Source organism: Podarcis erhardii (genome assembly GCF_964252035.2).
Source record: "Podarcis erhardii genome assembly, chromosome: 1".
NCBI classification, from domain to species: domain Eukaryota; kingdom Metazoa; phylum Chordata; class Lepidosauria; order Squamata; family Lacertidae; genus Podarcis; species Podarcis erhardii.
In genome coordinates this window covers 30969481-30984904 of record NC_138497.1, presented here as the reverse complement: position 1 = coordinate 30984904, position 15424 = coordinate 30969481, and the positions used below count along the sequence as shown (strand labels likewise).

Here is a 15424-nt window from a genome sequence, read left to right as displayed (position 1 = left end):
TTCAGAAATTTGAGGTATTTTGGAATGGATGGAGTGTTGATGGCAACAAGTTTTATGAAAATATATGTTTCGGAATTACTCATCATATACTTTGAATTATATTGTGACCAGACCTTTGACCTTGTGGTGAAGGCCTAGAATATGAATGCTAAAAATGAGTAGATACATTGAGATGAACGGGAGTTAAACAGGTAGTGCATTTTGGTGAAGCTTGTGCAGAAGAACGTGCTGCTGGATTTTCTTAAGCCTTTTAAAGACATTTGCAGCGATCTGTTAAATTAGTGCTGAGGATCTGGCAAAGCACAAATTTGTCTACTTCATCATTCCCATATTAAATTCAAAATGCTGCCCCTAGAAACAAACAAACAAAACAAACAAAACACACACACTCATGAGTAGTGGTTGTGTGGATGATCTGTTACTGATAAGATAAAGTGGTGTTCAACTAAGTAGTTGGGAGCCAGTGTGGTGTAGTGGTTAAGAGTGGTGGACTCGTAATCTGGTGAACCGGGTTCACGTCTCCGCTCCTCCACATGCAGCTGCTGGGTGACCTTGGGCTAGTTACACTTCTCTGAAGTCTCTCAGCCTCACTCACTTCACAGAGTGTTTGTTGTGGGGGAGGAAGGGAAAGGAGATTGTTAGCCACTTTGAGACTCCTTAGGGTAGTGATAAAGTGGGATATCAAATCCAAACTCTTCTAACACAAGATCTTTTAGCTTCACAATGTATTTCCCCCCTGCCCCTCCCCAATCTGAGCAAATTTAGGTGATGTGCATGATGTGTACAGGGAGGGGGCAGGTAAGTTACATTGCACAGCTAAAAGTTGTTGGGCTGACACAACTATTTAGTTGAATACAGGTCATATACATTTCAAATGTCTGAAAACGGGATGTGTTGTATAGCCCAACATTGTACATACTCAGTGAAAGCCTTCGCGGTGGGGGAAAATAGCATTGGAAATGACCACTTAAGCTGGACGTGTTAAAGTAGGTGTTGAAAATATACCTTCTGGCATACAGTTAATTGTTTTGAGGGTACATCGGTACAGGTAGCCCAATGGATGGGGCTATAGGCATTCTATATTTAATGCACATTATTTAAAATAGGTGAACTCCATAGAGAAGTTACAGGTGTTGTCAGAGGTGACATCTTGTATGTGCATTTGGGGGGGGGGGAACACGTGTGACATCATGACTTTACATCAGGACATTGGGAGCATTACGACACCGTGCCAGGATGTTGACATCCGGACGTCGCGCCAGGTTGGAGGAGCTAGGAACGTGACGGCAGCACAACTTCAGTGGCCAGTGGCTCCTCCTCCTCCTCCTCCTCCTCTTCCTCCTCCTCATGCCACCACCATGGGCAAGGGGCTGCTTCCAACCTCCTTCCCCTCTGTGGTAGGAGGAGGAGGAGCTATCATTGAAGCTGCTGAATTCCCAGCTCCTCCGATGATGAACATTGAGGGGGCCTGGCCCCCCTCAAACAAATATTTTTTGGGGGGAGTTCAGCTTCAAGGAGTATGCACGCCTGGGGGTTATGTGGGTATAGTTAAAAGATGTTAAGATAATTTCAGAGCTGCTATGTAGCTGCCTATTCCATCCCAGATGTGAGCTCGTTCTGCAGATATATTGGTGCATTTCATTCTGGAATCTCTGCTTTTAACGTGCCTTCACTAGACATTTTTGTGTGACTTCATTTCCCCCCATCTCTAGTCTTTAGTTGCTGGCATTCCTCCCATTTGTGCATGACTGTTTTGAATCTGGCTCAGATATATCTATATGGTGCTGTGTGCACATTCAAACCCCCAGTCTTCCTTTTCACACTTCTTCATATTAATACATCCAGAAAAATCATGGATAACAAACTCTAATTGAAAAGAACTAATTGCCTGTCATTACTTTCCATGCCATAAGATGCACTGAATTAGGTTGCAGTTTGTCATCTAGGACTCACTGCATTTTATTGATCTTATAGATGGTGTTGGGTTCTAGGCCTGTGCCAAAAGTTTGTCCCTCCTGCATTTTCGTCTAAAAGTGCAACTTTTGTGTGTGAGTGGAATAGTTCTCAAAGAATCCCACCAAGTACACAAATGTTCCTATTTGTCATATCTCTCTGCTATTCTTTCCCCTCACTGTTACTGCTTCTTATTGCTGTGTTTCCTTCAGTCAGTCACATGCCTGATACTCGTAGCCAACAGAATATAATGGGGTGACATCACCACGCTACAAAGTTAGTCAGATTTAGCTATATCACAGTACCACGGAGGGCCAACTGAAGCCAGTTCAGAGTGATGGCAGTGTTTCCTAGAACAGCATTGCTCCCACTCTGAAAAGGAAAACATTTTTTTTTGGGGGGGGGTCTCATTTCAGAACCCCATGAAAATATCATGGGGACTCTGTCAAAAGCCTTATTGAAATCAAGGTACACTATGTCCACAGCATTTCCCAATCTTCCAAGTCCCCCCCCCCAAACCCCCACATTTTATTCAAGTTGGCACCCCTGAAAGGAGGGGGGGAAAGTCTGTCTGTTTTTAATCTACTGAATATATTTTTGTTCAGAAGTCTGGACCCAAGTATTTGCTACCCCCACCCCTTCACAGCAGAGCCTGGAATTGAATCTCCCCATCTCCTCCATGGGAAAGAAAAAAAATCAATTTCTTCGATTCATTTGGAAGAACTGGGTCTCAGCCAACTTCCACATCAATAGACCTAATATAACCCAGTTCTCCTCGGGCTGCCAGCAAAACTCCCCTCTGGAGCCCTGTCTCGAGACAGGCTTTCCAGGTTGGGGAGCACTGACTGGGTACTCCTGGTTTTTACAGTTCCAATCTACCCCACCTTTTACTTTGGACATAAACTTTCCATAACCCGATGGCAAACCCTACAGCAAGATGCCTATAGTGTGCACACACGAAAAGAACAGACCAACAAAGAAGTTGTGATAGAAATTAGATTCAAAGCAAAGCTTGGCATGAAAAGAACTGGGGTTCTGAATGAGAGCCATTTGTTCTGTTTGCTTTGCTGTGGCTGCTTCCCTTGTGTTTATTTCATAGCTGATTATGTCGGGTGTGTTTAACAACATTACTTAAAGGCTTTGCTGTGAAGGCGACTGTGAATTTAATAAATAACAACAATAGTGATGTTGTTGATCTATCATTTAGTGCTCTTGAGCAATTCAGATCTCAATCTGTGTAGCTTTTTGAGGCTATGGGAGAGTCTCTACAGCACTTGCTCAATTTTAACTCAGGTTGAAGTGAACACATGAAGCTGCCTTGGGCTCACTCAGGCAATTGGTCCAGGACCAAGTACTTCAGCTGGAAGAGGTCTCAGGTTGAGCTATTTCTCACAGCCTGATATCTGAAATCCTTTGTGCTGGATTCACTAGGGACAGAAACTTTCTGCATTCAAAACATATAATCTTCCTCTGAGCTATAGTTCCATATTTTGCTGCCTCTGGAAGCAAGTCTGTTCATAGTCATTGTCAGGGCCTTTTTGCGAGATATTGTGGATGGCAACCACAGATTTTCAGTGGTAGCAACACCAATTATGAAACATTCTGTTAAAAGAGGCTCACAGGCCATGCTTTTTAAAAAGGGGGTCTTCTTCTTTGGCGATCACTCGTAAGATTTCTACTCGTAAGATTACTTGTAAGATTTCTACTTCATAAACACGGTTTGAACAATGAGTCCATAAGTGACTGTGGAGGACAATTCTGGATCCACAAGTCCTTCCACAGTGGGGACATTGGTTTCCATGTGGGAGTTGATCATGGTGTGGATTTGCCAAACGTGCCTTCCTCTTAGCACGTTTCTCCCTTGCTTCCTGAGTTCGAGTGTCTTCAAAGTCCATTACACCTTTGGTAAAGGCTGTTCTCCAACTGGAGCGCTCACAGGCCAGTGTTTCCCAGTTGTCAGTGTTTATACTACATTTTTTTTTAGATTTGCCTTGAGAGTGTCTTTAAACCTCTTTTGTTGACCACCAGCATTATGCTTTCCATTTTTAAGTTCGGAATAGACTAGTTGGTTTGGAAGATGATCATCAGGCATCTGCACAAGATGACCAGTCCAAAGAAATTGATGTTGAAGAATCATTGCTTTGACACTGGTGATCTTTGCTTCTTCCAGTACACTGGCATTACTTCACCTGTCTTCCCAAGGGGGTACACAAGGCCACCTCTTTGGTTGTTGTTAAAAAGTGTGACACATGCTGTAACAACTTTATGATGAGTACTGGCACCTATTTTTCTAGAAAAAAAGCTCTGCTCACAGGGCACCTACCACTCTTATTTCAGCAACCGGCAGAGATTTTTAAAAAATCACTGGAATTTTAAATTTGAGTTTGAGGTCTTTGATATTGCCTTATGATTTTGCATTGCGACATTGGTAATTTGCTTAAAACTGTGTTTAACTGTTGTTAGCATTTCTGCTATACTATGTGTAAGCCACCCTCACAGAGTTTTTTAAGGTCAGGATTCAAATTATGCAAATAAATAACACAAAATTACTAAGTATTGCTATTGGTTCGAAGGAAGCCAAAATCTAAAACAGCTCTCCTGTTTGAAATGAAGTGATTTATTCATTCTTTGCTCACAGGAAGATTTGTAAAAGGCAGAGGAGAGAAGTGTCGTAAGAGAGCTGGTGCATAGTGTGGAGGAGGCAAAAGGTGGTGGGTTGGTCTGGTTCCCTGGTTCAAATGTCACTGTACTTTTAGCCCTATGAACCTGGGTTTATTGCATTCTTTAGATTGACTGATGTCATTTCTTGATTTATGCTGTAGTGGGTTGTTGCTTGCAAAGCATCTGGCTGGCCACAGCTGGAAACAAAATGCCAAGAGAGATGAACCCATACAACAGACTTTCCTTATATGCTCTGATGAAATAGGAAATTCAGATAGAGCAAAGAACAAAATCAAAGGCTGGGATCCACCACATCACTTGTTCCATGCACCCAAAGAAGGTTTATACTCATCAGTCTCAAACTGCAGACCCAACACCACTGGCAAACTGTTACTGATCTTGAGTGCTGCTTCAAAAGCAGTGTGAGAGGTGAGATGGAGGGCTGGGGGGAGCTATTTAAAGAGATGAAGTTAAAAAAGATTCCACAGGCCAAAATTTGACTTCTTCAGATTACGGCGCAATTTAAATGCATAAAATACCTACTTCACTCCTAACGATATCTCTTCCTCACTGGTAGAGACTCAGAATCTACACAGAATAGGGCCCTTTTTAATTTTTTGATCCTTTGCAAAGTGGTTGTGTGGAAGAAAAATACGTCTTCCCCCTCAAAGCACTCTCCTTTAGCTTTTTTATGCTCTATAAATTCCCCCTCTAGGCATATTTTCAGAAAATACTAATTTTTATCAACTCTTGTTTTAATCAGTTTTGCTAATTGATCCACAGCAAGACAAACTTGCTGCAAAGCGATTAAGCAATTGCCTATATTGCCAATAATGCATAATCAATTTAATTAATTGATTCTTAAGCAAACAACAAAAAAGGCTGCCAAAAATGCAGCAAAAAACTATCAGATGCTTCCTATTCACAGTATGCTGCGTTATGGATTGCATTGAAATGAGCACACAGAGCTGTCCATGGTACTTTCTATCAAGCAAGACAATGCAAACTTACTACCTAGTTTCCTCTGTGCCACTGATATCTTTAATCACCACCCCCAATTTATATTTTGCTAACCACTCTCCTTCCTTGCTGCATTGGTTTCTTTTCCAGAACTACATTACGTCTACCTTCATTGTAAGGGCTGAACTTTTTAAAAGGTCAATCTTTATTTTATTTATGTTTCCAAGTTTCCTTTGTTTATACATCTTAGCAGCCATTACAATTTATTCCAGATTACATAATCTATAGCCTTTGGGTGGTATTCAAGTAGGTTTTACTCAGAGTGAAATTAATAGACCTAACTTAATCATGTTAATTAATGGGTCTACTCTACCATAGTTGAATGCTCCCCAAGTTAGAGGGAGTATTTCTTTATCCTGAACTGAAGCTTGGAGGTTAAACAAATATTTATTTCAATCCAGCATAGGGGAATAGTTTTTGCCTAACTTTTCAATGCAAGCTGATTTTCAAGTGACTCTTTTGTGATTGGTGTGCCAATCTGCATGGTCAACAAAGGCAAAGACTCAAATATATTTGCTAGCAGAGCCTTTAAGCACCCAAAACCGTATTCTTACACTCTACATAACCCACACAGATTAAGCTATGCACCAATATTTTTTCTAAATGCAGCAAGTATTTTATTGTGAATATGTACATACATTATTCCACAATAAGCATCTGTGAAAAACAAACAGCTTATATGCTTTCTGGTGGAAACTGCCTGGGAGAGGCTATAGTAATTTTTTCAAGTCAAAGTAGAAAGGAGTATATTTAATTCAAAATTGTGTGCCATCTTTTAAAAACTGGTTTGGGCAATACCTGTCCCATAGGTGGCATGCCACTGGGGTGCATATGTGCAGTTTATGAGATCATGTTGGGATCATGGGAATTCCATAGATTAAAAAAAAGAAAATTCTAGTCCTCTTGCTCAGTGAGAAAATACTTCTGAAATGTTAATGGAACAGAAACAAGGATTAAAATGAATTTACTTCCCCATCTTATATTTTAAAAGGATTTTCCTCAGTTATTACAAAGCTTTGGCTATTTAGAAAATTGATTGAGGTGAGAGTAGCTAAAAGACATTAGGTTGTTGTTGTTTAGTCGTGTCCAACTCTTCGTGACCCCATGGACCAGAGCACGCCAGGCACTCCTGTCTTCCACTGCCTCCTGCAGTTTGGTCAGACTCATGTTTGTAGCTTCGAGAACACTGTCCAACCACCTCATCCTCTGTTGTCCCCTTCTCCTTGTGCCCTCAATCTTTCCCAACATCAGGGTCTTTTCCAGGGAGTCTTCTCTTCTCATGAGGTGGCCAATGTATTGGAGCCTCAGCTTCAGGATCTGTCCTTCCAGTGAGCACTCAGGGCTGATTTCCTTCAGAATGGAGAGGTTGATCTTCTTGCAGTCCATGGGACTCTCAAGAGTCTCCTCCAGCACCATAATTCAAAAGCATCAATTCTTTGGCGATCAGCTTTCTTTATGGTCCAGCTTTTACTTCCAACATCACTACTGGGAAAACCATAGCTTTTACTATACAGACCTTTATTGCCAAGGTGATGTCTCTACTTTTTAAGATGCTGTCTAGGTTTGTCATTGCTTTTCTCCCAAGAAGCAGGAGTCTTTTAATTTCGTGGCTGCTGTCACCATCTGCATTGATCATGGAGCCCAAGAAAGTAAAATCTCTCACTGCCTCCATTTCTTCAAAAGACATTAGGTAGGAATAGCCAAAATGAGGGTTTAGCAAGAGGACAGAGGGTTCCACTTACAAAAGTATTGTATGGGATATATATTAATAAAGTGGTCTAGAAAGGATCTGATGCACAGTTTTAACTGTTTTTAATTCTGAATTTTAAATTGTAACCTGCCCTGAGACCTACTGTTCTGTGTCTGTGTTTAATAACAGCAGCAGCAACAACAACAACAGCTTCTGATGCACTGTCAAAATGGGCTCATTTGGAAACTTTGTTTAGCTGTGTTTTTAGTATTTATTTGTATTGCTGTGTTTTTAGTTTTTTATTGTTGGCTTTAATGTAATTGCTTTGAGCTGCTTGGTGAGAAAAGCATCTAAGGAATATAATAGATAAATAAAATAAATAAAAAGTTGTTTTAAGGCAAAATCAGTGGGATTTTGAGGGGACACATCTGGGTTGGACAAACTGAGCATCGTGAAGAATCAAGATTAATGTGTTCATTAAAATGCATATATAGCTTTTCATGATGTGATTAGGTAGTAAGTGGTCAAAGGGAAAGTAGTGTATAAACTGCTTCTTGGACATTACTCACACATTCACCATAGAGCTATGCACATCTTGTTAGGGAAATTAAATGAGCTGAATGTGGATGCAAATGTTGATGTTTGTAGGTGGCCAGCTCACAGCGGATAATGAGAAAATGGAAAAGCGGAGCATAATGTAACATAGAATCATAGAATTGGATGGGACCCCAAGGTTCAACCCCCTGCCATGAAGAAATCTCAGCACGCCGACTCCCATCCAATTTGAAACCATCCCAGACCTTGCTTAGCTTTGCAAATGGGCTGGCAGTTTTATTGCTGCACCACGGACCACTAGGAATCAGCGATGGGTCCTTTTATCTTTGCAAACAACTTTGGGAACAAAATGTAAAATCAATAGGGATAAATGTCAGGTTCTGCACTCAGATCCCTGCATTTCAGGGAGTTGGAATAGATGGCCCTTGGGGTCCCTTCCAACTTAATGGTTCTGTGATTCTATAATAGGTATGAGTGCCACACCTGTGTTTTCATTTCCCCCATAAAGTTTTCTTACTACCTGTCCTACTCCTTTTGTTGAAATATTAGCTTGGACCTAGTAGTGTACTCTTGGCTAAAGTGCTTTCGGTGACATTAGAGTAGATCAGCTGCAGTCATTAAGAGATTTGAATTTAGGATCTACGAGCAACGTCTGTGAAATTAAGCCGTGTAGTTATTGCTTTTCAGGGAAGAAGAAGAGGAGGGAGGGAAGAAGGGAGGGACAGAGAAGAAGCAAAGGAGGGGGAGAAGGGAAAATGTGGTGAACAAACCCAAACTGTAATAAAATAAAATAAGCATTCAAAGAGCTCTAAGAAATCAGGTCATATACTTCTGAATTTAGTGGCAGCATCATGACTATTAAATACTATTAATCCCTTGACTGCCAGGTCTCATGCAAGGTCTGTGGTTTGGGACATGATGCAATATCCCCTGAAGATGGTATATGGCCCAAAACTTGGTTAAGAGCTGAACATTTGAAGTCTGATTGATACTTATTGATAGAAATTATTTGAGTAGTTAATTAAAAAAAAGACTTTTGATGTATTTTAATTTGGCATTGTAAGGTGTGTGTGTGTTTAAAAATGTAAGTCACTTTGAGATTATTTTTTTGTAGTAAGCGACACATCATCCTCATCATCAAACAGACAAACCATCACTGGCCACAGACAGAGAAAACAGCCGCTGCTTTTTAAGTACCGTATTTTTCATCCCATAGGACACTCCGTCCCATAGGACGCACCTAGTTTTTTGGGGGGGAAATAAAAGAAATTCCCCCCCTTTATTTCCCCCCCAAAACCAGGTCGGGGAAACCGAACCAGGTCGAGGAACAGCGGGATGGCGGCGCTGCGCCTCCCTGCTGTCCCCCAAGCTTGTGGGGCTGGCCAATGTCTGCCCGGCGTGCAGGGCACTCTGCTTCAGGGTGCTTCACGCGCCGGGTGGCAGGCTGCTATCCACAGCATGGGGAGCCCTGCGGGAAACTCCTGCAGGGCTCCCCACGCTGCGGATGTCTGTCCGGCGCTAGGGGCGCTCTGCTTTAGGGTGCTCCGCACGCCTGGCGGCAGTCTGCTATCCGCAGCCTAGACAGCCCTGCGGGAACTCCTGCAGGGTTGCCTAGGCTGCGGATGTGTTCCCGAAGCGCCGGGCGCTCTGCTTTCAGTGCGCCCGGCGCTCTGGGAAGCAGGCTGCTATCCGCAGCCTAGACAGCCCTGCGGGAGTTCCCATTCCAATGCACAGTGCACTGGAACATTTTCTGAAAGCTTCATTGACTTTTGGGGAGTTTTTGCTGGTTGCACTGCTAAAAGTGAGGTTTGTGCCTGAGAAACTCCTGCTGCCACAGAGAAGTTCTGCATGCAGCCATTTAGATCCCACCCATGAGTTTTTAAGTAGTAGGAAGTATTGCAGAAGCTAATGGATATAATAGCTGCAAAGTGGCTAATATACCATGCTGAGAGAAATCTGAGGGGAAGAATGGCTATCCAGTGATATCAATCTGCAATGCGATACATGGGCTCAGAGAGCAAATGGCATGTTAATCCATATAGAGAACTGTTTGGGCTTCATATTTAGGAAGCAGCCTCTCACTCCGCTCCTCTGTCCCGTCCGTATTTCAGGGTCTGCGTTCTTATCTGGGCACCTCAGTTCAGGAAATGCATGAGACCATTTGGAGAAGATCCAGAGAGTAGCAATGATCTTATAGTCCTATAAGGGGCTTTTAATGAAAAGAACACAATGTTTAGAACCTCTGAGCCTATTATGTGGGGCCAGGAATAGTAATAGAGTTTCCCTTGCCAGGTCACAGGAGAATTGGATCAAATCTCTTCCCCTTTCACATTCCTCATAAAGTAGCTAGAGCCAAGTAAAATGTTTCCTCATGGTGGATGTATCCTAAGACAAATAGGAAAACTTTGCCCTATTTGTCCACAAGACTTTGTTGATTTAGATTTCAGGTGTCTTTTGAATACTTGCAATAATAATTCTGAATTGGGTCAGCAGAACAGCTAATATGTAATGGCATTTGAAAAACAACAACTGTGGAAGTTTTATTGGATAGTTGGTGAATAGTGCAGATGAAACATCAAAGAAACAACCTAAGAGCATGAGAAAACCTTCAACAGATTAGGCCAAGTGTCATCTAGACTGGCGAGTCACATGCGTCTAGAAAGTTGGCAAGCCAGGCATGAAGGCAACAGGCCTCCCTTGTTTATCCTCATCTTTATTTTAAAGCATGCTGCTTTGGAATATGGAGGCTTTATTTAACTATCAACACTAACATTGATAAAGCAATCTGAGCAAGTGACCGTCACATTGTGTTGCAATGCATTTTATATGTTAATTGTGCATTGTGTAAATTATGCATTGTCTGTCCTGAATCTACTGCTAATCGTTTTCATATGGTGAATTAATTTTGGTGGTTCTGGGGCTATACAAGGGTTTTGCTCTATTCACTCTCTCTGCACCCTTCTTAATTTTAGAAACTTCTTTAATGTCCCTCTTTTTTTTCTAAATAAAAAAAGCCCCAAATGCTTTAATAATTCCTCACAAGGAAGACCCACAATTTGCTAGAATGATCACTATAATCTGAAGATAAGAATTCTTTTTTTAAAATGTCAGACCAGTGGCTTCTATAGTGCAAAATTCTCATTTTTTACAACATTTTTCCAGTTCCAGCAATTTTTTCCGTATGCCCAGTGTCTGCCACTACAACCATTCACATATCTGGTTTTGAGACTCCTAAACATTAATCATGGCAATTATCAAAATTTCCATTCTGATGTCAACAGAACATTTGGTTCATCCAACCATTTCCAGGTACATCACCCTGGGAAGAAGGGCAGGATAGGAATTTAATGGGTGGAATTCAGTGTAACACTAAGGGGGTTGCTCCATCAGTGAAGCATGTCTGCTTGCCTGATGGAACAGTCTCCCCCCGTCATATTATTCTGGGATTTTCCCCCCAACAACCCCCAGCCTATTTGGGGAAAAAGAGGGCATATGGAGGAGGAGTGGAGAATTGCCTTGATGCTCTAGGAGATCTCCTTGCATGGTCATCCACTAGCGAGATAAGTTAGTTGCATCTAAACCAATTAATAATAATTATAATATATGCACAAATATACTGTGGGGAATGGGTAATGATGGAAGTACCCAACAATACCCAGATTGGTTGAAATATATGTACTAGTTGTGTTCATCAGCTCTGTGTGCACTGTGAATTGTGAGGGAAACCGGAGTGACTCAGAAAAGGTTCTCATGTTTCTGAGTTTGATTAAGCTACTAAGAAGGCATCCCACTGAATTAAAATTGTAAATTAAAATGACAAGACGTTTGTCCCAAGACAGATTCTGAAAGCTTCTGAGTGGCTCTGTGGCTTCAGCACCAAGAAAAAAATCCTCACCCCACCCCACCCATCTGTTTTTTGGATATTTTTTGAAGAAATAAAACCAAGTTACCTACCATAACCATCATGGTACTTCAGCATTCCATTATTGGATCCATCAAAACTTATTTAAACTGTTGAATTTATCTTAATGCTGCTAGCATTTTCAACTGTGCAATTATTTCCCATATATTCAATAAACGTTTTCCAATCTTCTCTAAACATACGTTCTTCTTCTCTTATTCTATATGTTAAGTCTGCAAGCTGTGCATATTCCGTCAGCATAAGTTGCCATTCTTCTTTAGTTGGGACCTCGCTTGTTTTCCATTTTTGAGCTAACAAAACACAGGCCGCAGTAGTGGCATACATAAACAACCTTTTTTGACACCTGGGAATTTCAGTCTGAATTATTCCCAACAAAAAGGACTCTGGTTTCTTTTGGAAAAGTACTTTTTAACAATCAAATGTTGAAGCAGATTCTGTTCCACTTCCGTGTGTGTGTGTGTGTCCCCCCCCCCCATCAGCTAATAGGTTCCTGTGCTTCCTACCCACAGGCTGTTAGGCAGAATGTCCACAGATGAGCGGCACCTCACCTCCAGTTGTGGATCCTTCATCAAGACTGAGCCATCCAGCCCATCTTCCGGCATCGACGCCATCAGCCACCACAGCCCAAGTGGTTCATCCGACGCCAGCGGTGGCTATGGCATCCCTATAGGTGGCCACCCCAATGGCCTGGATTCACCACCCATGTTCAGCAGTGCGGGGATTGGCGGAGGGCCCTGCCGCAAACGGTACGACGACTGCGCCAGCGCCATCATGGAAGACTCGCCCACCAAGTGCGAGTATATGCTGAACGCCATCCCCAAGAGGCTGTGCCTAGTGTGCGGGGACATTGCATCCGGGTACCATTATGGAGTGGCGTCCTGTGAAGCATGCAAAGCCTTCTTCAAGAGGACAATTCAAGGTATGGGGGCTGGGAGAAGGGATGCAAGCAACGTGTCAAAATGGGTTCTTTGGTTTGCAAGTAGAAGCTGTTGTCGTATGTTTCCCAATAACTGAAATAAGATCTGGGGCGTGTTATGTTTTTAGAAAAGGGTTAGAGCTGACAGTTGAGACTCTTGGTGAATGTGGAGTCAGACTGCAGGGTACCCAAGTGAAAAATGAAACGCTTTGCAATCCTTACCATTTGGGTCAGTAGCAAGCAGTGTACATGTGAAAAGGATCTTCTAGGCTGCATCAGCAGAAGTATAGTGTCCCGATTAAGGGAAGTCATAGTCCCACTTTATTCTGCCTTGGTCAGACCACACCTGGTGTACTGTATCCAGTTCTGGGCACCACAGTTTAAGAAGGATATGGATAAGCTGAAATGAGTCTGGAAATCAAACCCTGTGAGGAACGGTTGAGGGAGCTGGGTGTGTTTAGCCCAGATAAGAGGAGACAGAGAGGAGAAATGATAGCCACCTGCATATATCTAAAGGGCTGTCACATGCGAGATGGAGCAAGCTTGTTTTCTCCTGCTGTGAAGGGTAGGACCCAGACCAATGGCTTCAAGTGACAGGAAAGGAGATTCTGACTAAACACCAGGAAGAACTTTCTGATCGTAAGAGCTGTTTGAGAGTGGAAAGGATTCCCTTGGAAAGGTGGTGGACTCTCTTTCATTGGAGGTTTTTAAGCAGAGGTTGGATGGCCATCTGCCATGGATGCTATATTTGAAATTCCAGCATTGCAGGGGGTTGCACTAGATCAGCGGTTCTCAACCTGTGGGTCCCCAGATGTTGTTGGACTACAACTCCCATCATCGCTGAGCTCTGGCCTTGCTAGCTAGGGGTGAGGGGAGTTGTAGTTCAACAACATCTGGGGACTCACAGGTTGAGAAAGGCTGGACTAGACCATTCTAGATGATCCTAGAGTCTTCCAACTCTACAATTCTATGATTCCATGACAAGCACTGAATTTATTTAGTTATAAAGGTATTTGTATACTGCTATACAATAAAAATATATCAGAGCTGCCCTGCCCTCCTGCCACTGCTCTGATCAAAACTGGAGCCTCCAATGGCTGCTTTAAAGGGGGTTGGGGAAGACTCGAACACAGATCTCCTGTGTCCCGTCTCTTTCAACCCTGAGACTTCCAGGGCCTTGTTCATTTAAAGTAAGTGCATCCTCATGCTTGTCATGTTTGATTGTTATTATGGGTTGACCCTTATTTTTGCTTGTGACAGTGAAGTCATGCTCGGCAACTTTACAAAGAAGGGCCACTGTTGATTTCCATGGCTTTCAGCTGTTAACATGTTAGCAATCCTGTGAGATAGGATCATTGGACACCCTCAAGGTTCTCATTTATATTCAGTCTGTATATCCCTTAGCACCTATTACCACTTCAAAATGTGTGTGTCGGGGGGCGAATGACAGAAGATGCATTAATACAGAGTTATGGTAATATTATTCATCAGCCGATGCTACAGAACCAGGAAATGCCTCCTAACAATAGCTGGCAGTCACTTCACTGTAACAGTTGTTGAACGTACATCAAAAATAGCCGTGTGCTTCTGCAGCAGCAGCCAAGTGCTGTTCAGTCCTAACAGAAAGAGGACTTTTGAATTAGAGGGTGTAAAATGGAACAAAATGCTCCTTGTGGGTTTCTGGTGGGGTGGGGTGGGGGGCAGGGGTAGCTATTCCAAAGTTAGACCTGATGTATATGTTCTCCACAAGGAGGATAAGTTTGAGCCTCCCCCTCTCCCAGAGAAGGGCTTTCTGGTGGACCGCTCTGAAAGTGACCGCAGCACAGTGCTCTGTGCTGAGTGGTTGTGGGATAGAGTGCTTCTATTTTAGTTAATCACAAAGCCCCCAGTGTAGCCTCTCTCTACGGAATTATGGGGAATGGACCGCCTTTCATTTCATTTAATTTATTTTCTCACATTTAGGAGTGAAAATAGGCCCCAAGCTTCACCTTGCATCTGCTTTTGTGCATTAAAACAAAATCCATCTGTTTCCGGGTTGTTCTTTGCTCTCTTCACGTTGATTCTGTAATTTGGGTTCCAATCCATTCTGTGTAAAATGAGGCTCTGTGTACTCCATTCAGCAGAATGGGAAATCCAAAAATGGGCTATACGCCCCCCCCCCCTTTTTGGCCAAAATGGATGAAATTTACAAGCCTGGGAGACCCTCCGGAGTGGGTTAGGTTTGCCAAATTGTGGATGAAAAGGTGTAGTGGCTTTCTGAGGAGGAAGTAAAGGGAATCACTTTTCTTTATGTTTCCCAGGAGGCAGGGGGGCATCGGACTGGAGACTTGTCTCATGTTCTTCCAAGTCATATGATAATTAAGAGGCGAATGAGTGGTGTGTCTTGTTTGTAGTATGCTAAAAAAAACCCCAATGATGTAGCTTCACACCAGCCTTGCCTTCCCTTGCCTTCCCTTCCCATTCCCATTCCCATTCCCATTCCCATTCCCATTCCCATTCCTTGTTTGTTTCTTCCAGTAGACCTTACAATGTGAGGCTGTCCAAAATGTTGTCTGGAGAGTTCCAAAGAGCTCTTGTTTTGTTTTTTGTTTTGTTTTGTTTTGTTTTGTTTTGTTTTGTTTTGTTTTGTTTTGTTTTGTTTTGTTTTGTTTTGTTTTGTTTTGTTAAAACAGTGCAATGTAGGGGTTTTTTTAAAACACACACACAC

The 15424-nt window shown here is 42.5% G+C and overlaps 1 protein-coding gene across 3 annotated transcripts in view; it reads left to right on the top strand.

Annotated features, from left to right (window-relative positions):
* The window catches only part of ESRRB (estrogen related receptor beta), a 163882-nt gene that overhangs the window by 112355 nt on the left and 36103 nt on the right, over positions 1 to 15424 (top strand). For all 3 annotated transcript variants that reach the window (XM_081863527.1, XM_081863528.1, XM_081863526.1), the window contains one exon: positions 12311 to 12720. In XM_081863527.1, coding sequence (XP_081719653.1) covers positions 12311 to 12720 — 410 coding nt within the window. The remainder of the gene's footprint in view (positions 1 to 12310; positions 12721 to 15424) is intronic.